General features: G+C 45.5%; 1 protein-coding gene across 1 annotated transcript in view; it reads left to right on the top strand.

The window, feature by feature from the left end:
- SLC25A20 (solute carrier family 25 member 20) overlaps positions 1–9406 on the top strand; it is a 31784-nt gene continuing 22378 nt past the window's right edge. The window contains exons 1-2 of the mRNA XM_022573219.3: positions 1–264; positions 6773–6865. Coding sequence (XP_022428927.1) covers positions 160–264; positions 6773–6865 — 198 coding nt within the window. The 5' untranslated portion in view covers positions 1–159. The remainder of the gene's footprint in view (positions 265–6772; positions 6866–9406) is intronic.

Raw genomic sequence — 9406 nt, 5'->3', positions numbered from 1 at the left:
CGGGCCTGGCAGGCGGTCTAGGCCCTCCTCCCGACCTGCCCCGGGCTCATGCCCCTCCTACCCGAAAGTGGGTGAAAGGTCGGCGGCGCCGCCGCCGCGCCTGGGGCAGTGGAGCGGGGACCCTGGGAACCGACAGGCACGGCGACTGACGGACGTACCATGGCAGACCAGGCGAAGCCCATTAGCCCGCTCAAGAACCTGCTGGCCGGCGGCTTTGGAGGCATGTGCCTGGTGTTCGTGGGGCACCCACTGGACACGGTCAAGGTGCGAGGATGCTGGGGCGCGGGCTGGAGGGAGGAGGCCCGGGCAGGGCGCGGAAAGTAGGGTCTTCCGCGAGGCTCGGTCTGGGATAGAAGCGGGGTCCGTGGGAGCTTCCGTGAGAAGTCTAGGGAATCTCCCTTTCGGGGGTCGGGGAAACTGTTCCTGCACCCCAGAGAGCTGGACGTTGCGGAGTGAGCAGCCTCTAACCGCCCACCAAGGGCTCTTGATTTAAAAAAAAAGTTCTCTGTTCGGAAGCCTCTTCTGATCTGGCGCCACTTCTTTGAGGATGGTAAAGAAAGAGCACCGCCCCAAAGCTCTGACTTCTGAAAACCCTAACATTATCAGCAAGGTTGAAAAAGGCATCTGTAAATCCCGCTTCAGGAAGAGAGCTAAAGACTGAGGCAAGGTTATTCCAGACATGTATTTTGACACATTCCTCTGGGCCCAGAGTGCTCCATCACTATCTCCTTTGAACCTTTCTTGACCATCTTCAGCCTGTCACCCCATGTTAGCCTGAGTGGCCTCCTGTGGGAAGCGATGATATACTCACTGACTGAGCTCCTTCCAGGGAAAGCAAGTGATCAGCTTTCCCAGGGCAAGGCTGATCCCCACAACAGCCTGGTGAGGAAGCCGTGGTCAGATTGAGGCTCCAGGAAGGGGGAAACTCATCAGAGCTTGTTCCCTGCTTATCCTCACATTATGCATCAACTCTTTCCCCTGCAACACTTTCAGCAAGGCCTTGCTGGAGACCAGAGTCCATACCCTGTGACTTAGCATTCAAAGCTTCATCCTAGTTTTCTAACGTTATTTCTGCACACACTTGGAGGAAATTGACAGATCATGGCCAGGGTGAGCCTGTAGGGAGCAGGCATGAACCCTGTGTAGGAGACTTATTGGAATGTTGGATTGGGTTTCCTCCACAGGGAAATTGCTTTGGGGACATTCTCCAGGCAAGTTTGGGCAGCAAGCTCTTTGCTGCCTTTCATCTAGGAGAGGATCTGGGGTCATTCTATCACAGGACCAGGATTAAAGCAACTGGGCTGGTTTGGGCACTGTGAAACACAAAATCAGATGTTTATTCAGTAATTGGTAAATGCCATGTGTGTTAGGGCTTCCCAGACAGTGGTCATTCTAAGCAGCACTGATGTAAGGGAGAAGAATTGTCTGGCCTCTCTACTCTTGATCTTGTTAGTTCTAGGCAGCTGGGGCCTCTCTTTAAAGAAGAACGAAACCCTGTTGCTCCCTAATACAAATGTTGCTCCTACCTCCATATCCTCTTGTCCTTCCTCCCCAATCAGATGTCATTCCCAGGAAGGGCCCGAGGACCTCTATACTGAAATGGAAATGACTGAAAATGCTCACTGCATTTTTTTTTTTTTTTTGCGGTACGCGGGCCTCTCACTGTTGTGGCCTCTCCCGTTGCGGAGCACAGGCTCCGGACGCGCAGGCCCGGTGGCCATGGCTCACAGGCCCAGCCGCTCCGAGGCATGTGTGATCTTCCCGGACCGGGGCATAAACCCGCGTCCCCTGCATTGGCAGGCGGACTCTCAAGCCACTGCATTTTTAATAGCCAGAAAGTCCCCTTTTAGCTTAAGCCAAAACCACAAATTGCCCACTACTGTCCTTTTGACCTCTAAGAGCCAGGTGGCCTCCAATCAAAGCTTGGCCTAGAGGCACTTTCACAGGTCCGAGGCGACTAACTGGTCTGGGAAGGCAAGAGGTGCAGCACTTCAGTTTGGAAAGGCTTTATGGCACGTGATGAAGGGCTGGCTGAGTTCTGACTGGAGAAGTAGGGGGACCCAGACATTCTGGGTAGGGGGAATGCAGGAGTGAAGGTGGATATAGGCTTGATAGTGGGAGCAGGCTGTAAAATAAGACCAGCCGTGGAGGACTTTAATGTTCTTGCTGGGCCTGGGTGGCGGATGTCATGATAAGACATGTGAGATTTATACAAAATCACAAAAAGGTATCAGTCAGAAGTTTTGGTCTATTTCTCTCTCTACTAACTTGGACAGGTTGTGCCTGACCATGGAGGATCTGAAGACCAAATAAGGGATTTTGGATGCAAAGCAGCGGGAGCCTCTAGACATTTCTACTGTTGTGTCCCATAAACTCCTCAGATATGCATGTCACCTCCATTGCCTAGAGAGTGAGTTCCTTAGTTTGGGACATAAGGCCTTAACAAAATCAAGAATGAGAAATTTAAAGTAATAGAGGAACAGCATGATGAAATGGTGTCTTGGAAAAGTTAGTATGATAGCAACCTGAGAAGAATTAGGAAGCAGAACTCAGAGCAGGAAAAATAGCAAGGAAAAAGACTGCAGAAGTATATAACTGGGTGTATCAGTTATCTCTGGCGGTGTAACAACTTATCCCAAAACTTAGTGGCTTAAAACAACAACAATAGGGACTTCCCTGGTGGTCCAGTGGTTGGGACTCTGTACTTCCACTGCGGGGGCCACGGTTCCATCCCTCGTCAGGGAGCTAGGATCCTGCATGCCGCACAGCATGGCCAAAAAATAATAATAATAACAAGTGTTATTATTAGGCGAGGATGTGGAGACCTCGGAACTCTTGTGCACTGTTGTTGGGAATGTAAAATTGTAGTGACTGTGGAAAACAGTATGCCAGTTCCTCAAAAAATTAAAAATAGGATTACTATATGATCCAGCAATTCCATTTCTGGATATATACCCAAAAGAATTGAAAGCAGGGTCTTGAAGAGATATTTGTACACCCCTGTTCATAGCAGCATTATTCACAATAGCTGAAACATGGGAGCAACCCAAGTGTCCACAAATGGAAGAATGAATAAGGAAAATGTGGCATATACATACAATGGGGTGTTATTCAGCCTTAAAAAGAAGGAAATTCTGGGGCTTCCCTGGTGGCGCAGTGGTTGAGAGTCCGCCTGCCGATGCAGGGGACACGGGTTCGTGCCCCGGTCCGGGAAAATCCCACATGCTGCGGAGCGACTGGGCCCGTGAGCCATGGCCACTGAGCCTGCGCTCCGCAATGGGAGAGGCCACAACAGTGAGAGGCCCGTGTAAAGCAAAAAAAAAAGAAGGAAATTCTGACCTTGCAACCACATGGATGAATACTGTAAACATTAGGCTAAGTGAATTAATTTACTAATTAATAAACTAATTCAGTTTTATAAGGCAGAAAGAATTCTGGATGGTGGTGACGGTTGCACAACGTTATGAATGTATTTAATATCACTGAACTGTACACTTAAAAATGGTTGAGATGGTAAATTTTATGTGTATTTTATGACAGTAAAAAAAAAAAAAAAACAACCCAAACTGGGGGGATTTCCCTGGTGGTCCAGTGGTTAAGACTCTGTGCCTCCACTGCAGGGGGCGCGGGTTCGATCCCTGGTCAGGGAACTTCCGCATGCCATGCAGTGTGGCCAAAAAAATAAAGAAATAAAAAATAAAATAAAATAGTTAAGGAAAAAAATGGGCAAAGGATCTGAATAGACATTTCTCCAAAGAAGATATACAAATGGCAATAAACACATGAAAAATATTCCACATCATTATCCATCATGAAAATGTAAATAAAAATCACAGTGAGATACCACCTAACACCCACTATGATGGCTATAATTCAAAATAAATAAATAACAGGTGAGGGATGTGGAGAAACTGGAACATTCATACAATGCTCTTTGGAAAACAGTCTGGCAGTTCCTGAAAAGGTTAAACATAGAGTTAGCATATGACCCAGCAATTCTCCTGTGATGGTTAATTTTATGTGTCAACTGGGCTGTGGGGTGTTCAGATATTGGTCAAACATTGCTCTGGGTGTATCTGTGAGGGTGTTTTTGGATGAGATTAGCATTTAAGGTAGACTAAGTAAAGTAGATTGCCCTCCCTAATGTGGGTGGCCCTATTCCAGTCAGTTGAAGGCCTCAATAGAACAAAAAGCTGAAACTCCTCCCTCCTGAGTGATTGAGCTGGGACATTGGTCTTTTCCTGCCTTTGGACTCAAACTGAAGCATTGGCTCTTCTTAGGTCTTGAGGCTGCCAGCTTTTTTTTTTTTAACACCTGTATTGGAGTATAATTGCTTTACAATGTTGTGTTAGTTTATCTGCCAGCTTTTGAACTGGGCCTTGAACCATCAGCTCTCCTGGTTCTCAGGTCTTCAGACTTGAACTATCCTATTGACTTTCTTGGGTCTCCAGCTTACTGATTGCAGGTCTTAGGATTTGTCTGCCTCCATAATTGTGTGAGCCAATTCCTTATAACAAACAAACAAATAAATAAATCTACATGTCCTATTGGTTCTATTTCTCTGGAGAATCTTGACCAATACAATTATGCTTGGGTAATATAATATCCAAGAGAATTGAAAACATAATATCCACACAAAAACCTGCACACAAAAGTTTATAGCACCATTATTCATAATAATAAAAGTGGAAAAAATGTAATTTGTCATTATCTGATGAGCAGATAAACAAAACATGGTATATTTGTACAGTGGAATACTATTTACCCATAAAAAGTAATGAAGGACTGATATATTCTACAACATAGATGAACTTTGAACACATTATGCTAAGTAAAAGAAGCCAAGTGTGAAAGACCACATATTGTACGATTTATTTATATGAAATATACAGAATAGGCAAATCCATAGAGATGGAAGCTATATTAGTAATTGCCAGGGGCTGAGAGAAGAGGGGAATGGGGAGTGACTACTAATGGGTATGGTGTTTCTTTTTGGGGTGATGAAAATATTCTAAAACTGATTATAATGAAGGTTGCACAACTCTGCAAATACACTAAGAAGCACTTAACTGTATACTTTAAATGGGTGAATTTTATGGTATACGAATTATATCTTAATAAAGCTGTTTAAAAAAACCCAATACTGAACCAAAGACCCTCTCCTTCAACCAAAAGCAACAAAAAGATGCTGGCCAGGACTGTACTAATCTGAAGGATTGGCTTCTGTGTGGTTCATTCACAGGCTGGCAGTTAGTGCTGGCTGTTGTCAGGAGGCCTTCTTTCCTCCACACATGACCTCTTCAGACTGCTTGAGTATCCTCATAACATGGTGGCTGACTTTCCCCAAAGCAAATAACCTGAGATGAAGACAGGCAGAAGCTGACCTTTCTGTCACCTAGCCTTGGAGAAGTCACATAGCATCAAAACCACTACATTCTGTTCGATAGAAGTGAGTCACTGAGTCTGGCCCACATCCAAGGGGAGGAGAATTAGGATTAACTTTTTTTTTTTTTTTTTTTGCGGTACGCGGGCCTCTCACTGTTGTGGCCTCTCCCGTTGCGGTGCACAGGCTCCGGACGCGCAGGCTCAGCAGCCATGGCTGACGGGCCTAGCCGCTCCGCGGCATGTGGGATCTTCCCAGACCGAGGCACGAACCCGTGTCCCCTGCATCGGCAGGCGGACTCTGAACCCCTGTGCCACCAGGGAAGCCCAGGATGAACTTTTGAAGGGGAAGAGTATCAAAGAGTTAGTGGGCATATTTGAAAACCATCACACTGGGTAAGAATAGGTGAGGACTTGGCCTAGGAGAAGACTTCAGATGGAGAGAGGAAGAAATTAGGATTCTGGAAGACTCTTGAAGGAACTCTCCAAAAGCCTTGGTGCCTATGTGAATAAGAGGAGCAGAAGCAACAGGAAGTGGTCGGATGCTAGAGTTTCAAATCCTGAGAAAGGGTAGCCTGATGGCTCTGGCACAAATGGGTGATTCATCAAAAGGATGAGATTCTGGAGGTGATATGAGTAGGGACAGCTTCTCCAGGCAGTTTGAAATGTAGCCCAAAAGGTGGGGAGAGAAGGTCTGAAGATGGCTGAGTAAAAGTCATCACTGAGCAGAAGCTGAAGCCCTGGAATCTGAGTTTTCTAAAAGGGATAGTGGAACAGATGAGTAGGGTACTTAGCCTTGGAGGACGCCTGGAGTAGAAAAGGAGACAAAGGAAGGAGTACCAAGAAGGGAGGTTTAAAGAGAGACAGTTTGAAGCATTGGATACACCAAAAGGTGGAGAAGGATGAGGACCAAGAAAAGTAGGATCAAATCCACCTCACTCCAAAATATCTTTGTTGCGCACCTTACCTAACCACCGACAAGGCACTTCAAATGGGTGTGGAGAGTGCCTAGAGCTGAACTGAGCTTTGCATTCACTGGCACATGATTTGAACTCACTAAACCCAGCCTCCTCATTTGTAAACTGGTAGTACTTATTCCACTGGATCATTGTGGGATCCATTAGGTAAGAAATAAATAGCAAAAGTAAGTGGCTGAGGAAATCAGAGGAACTGTGACTCTCTCCAAAAGCATGCTACTAATGACTTGTGAGTACAGGGTTTGAATAAACTGGAGGAAAGAGAAGTCTGAATCCAGCAGATAAAGTGAATGCTGAAGACATGCACAGAGGTGCAGCTTTCTCTGTTAAGAGTTTAGCAGACAGTTGGGCCATTGCTACCGACAGGCAGTTCTGATTCTGGGAAATGACTGTATTTTAACTTCTGGTTTCAGGTCCGACTGCAGACGCAGCCCCCAAATTTGCCTGGACAGCCTCCCATGTATTCTGGGACCTTTGACTGTTTCCGGAAGACTCTTATGAGAGAGGTACGGAATCTTGGTGCTGGGCATTTCTCTTATTCAGAGGAACAGTTTCACAGGGTTGATTTATTACTTCTCTGGGGGATAGGGTGACTTTGCATAGTTCTCTTGGAGGTCTAGCCCACAGCTGTGGCTCTCTCACCGTGCCATCCTATGCCCTCCTATTGTCATCGCTCTGGAGTCTTTGATAGTTCCAGCTACTGTTTTATGTGAATGACTGAAGCTAATAAAATGGTTCTAAAATTGTTCTCTCTTTTGGAAGGCACAATTTAGACCACAGGGAATTCATGAGGAATAGTTGGAGGCGTGAAATAGAAGAAAATGCAAATCTGGATCAGTCAGTTTGACAGGGATCAGTGTCAGAAGTTCACATAAAATGTGGAGGAAGAGTCAGCCAGTCTGAGGAACAGTGAAAGAAGCTAGCAGTCTTCAAACCCCTAGACTAAACTAACTAAAGGAAACTAAATTGCTTTGAGGTTATTGAATTACATAGTAATTTTTCAGATATTTCTTAAAGTGAAAACATGGGATTTTAAAAAAGGTTTAATTACTAGTGATGTTTATTTCTGACTTCATTAGCACATATGTGACAAGACCTTGTTGAGAACTTTTCCTTTGTTTCCTAAAATATAACTCTAATATGAATAAATATATATGTAGTGTTTATTAAATATACAGAAACTGAGAAGCAGGTGTCACCCAGATAAAGAGGGGATGCTGGTGATTGATGGACTCGGTCTGGGAGGAAAAGTTGTTCCCAGGGTTCCTGCAGGACCCAGGCATGGGAGGAAGATTTTGAGGTGGAGTCTACCCAACCACCCATGCGTGAGACGGTGCTGCCTTTTCTTCTGTAAGGCTCTCTTCCTTTCATCAGCCCAGAATGGAGTCTGATCGGTGTCCAGTGGAGTCTTTGGGCTTCAAGTCAGCTAAGAGTTCTCTGCCTTTACAGAGAGGCAGGATTACATGCCTCTTGGTCAGCAAATGTTATTGAGGACCTATTCAGCGCCTGGGCAGTGTGCTGGGTGCTGGAGGCCTGGTGAGAATGGCTCATATAAACCCAACTCTCTGCAGAGTTGAATAGGCTTCCTTAGTTTATGTTTGTGCTTGTCTCTGGGTTTTGCTGTGCCAGATTGAGCTCTCTGTTTTCTGGTGCTGCCAGACGGGTCTTGGTTGTGCTGCATGGAACTGGGTAGGCCAGACAGTGGAAGGAAGGCTAGAGGAGTTGTTGGGAGGCGTGGGTTTGGCCCTCAGGCCTTGGGCATCCTCTCAGCCCAGGTGGGAAACTGTGGGAGGGGCTTTTGGAGGGCTTTGTCACCTGCTGCTTTTGCAGATCCTTCTCAGAACTTTCTCTTTCTATTCACCTTTCCTGTTTACCTCCTCTGCACTTTGTCCTTGGTGAGTCTGCTTACAGCCTGTAGCAGTGCTAGACCTTTGCAGGATCTGGGAGGAGTACTGACGGGTACAGTTGTGCCCCTTGAGTTCTGGAAAGAAGATGGGTTGTGAATGGTCAGGGTCTGTAGCGAGGCAGGTTCTCCAGCCTAGGTCTGTGGACCCTCTCAGTGTGCAACTCCACCCTGTTTCTCCTGCTACTTTCTGTAGGGAGCAACTTTAACACTTTTTTGTGTTTTGTTTTAAAAATTGTCCCCTATTTGTATTAAAATGATACAAGCACTTAGTTTGCTACTGAAGGACTTGTAACAAAGTAGCCCTCCCACCCCAATTCTCTAGAGGTTATTTTCAGCTTTCTCAGTTATTAATGCTGTTTTCTACCTAGATGCATACGTGTATTTTATACATTTAAAAATGTGTTTTAAAACTAACACAGGGACTTCCCTGGTGGTGCAGTGGTTAAGAATCCACCTGCCAATGCAGGGGACATGGGTTCCAGCCCTGGTCCGGGAAGATCCCACATGCCGTGGAGCAGCTAAGCCCGTGCGCCACAACTACTGAGCCTGCGCTCTAGAGCCTATGAGCCACAACTACTGAAGCCCGTGCACCTAGAGCCCATGCTCCACGACAAGAGAAGCCACCACAATGAGGAGCCCGCACATGGCAACAAAGAGTAGCCCCCGCTCGCCACAGCTAGAGAAAGCCCAGGCGCAGCAACGAAGACCCAATGCAGCCAAAAATAAATAAATAAATTTATTTATTTTTTTAAAAATATAACTAACACAACATTGTAAAGCAATTATACTCCAATTAAAAAAAAGAGAGAAAAAATGTGTTTTTGCTACCTATTTGTGGTAGATGATTTTAACTCTTGCATTCCTTATCACCTTTCTGCCCTGCCCATATAATTTTATCATACTTTGTGGTTTAGTACAATTCGGTGTTTTCATGATTACAACTTTATATGTGTTTTTCTCTGTTAACTAAGTAATGTTCTATGATGTGCATTTCATTTCTTGTACAACTTTTTGTTTTTCTTGAGGTTGGGTTAAAAATTGCATCAGTTTCGTTTGCTTGTGTTTCTTTGAATCTCTGCCTCTGTCATCCTGTACCCTAAATGCCCTGTAGAATACCTTTTTGTTTGGTTTTCCACACTGC

This window comes from Delphinapterus leucas, chromosome 10, assembly GCF_059928025.1.
Source record: "Delphinapterus leucas isolate spDelLeu-1000000601 "Yukka" chromosome 10, BTC_Dleu_Yukka2, whole genome shotgun sequence".
NCBI lineage: Eukaryota > Metazoa > Chordata > Mammalia > Artiodactyla > Monodontidae > Delphinapterus > Delphinapterus leucas.
Note: the sequence above shows the minus strand (reverse complement) of the source record. Positions and strands in the feature narration are given on the sequence as shown.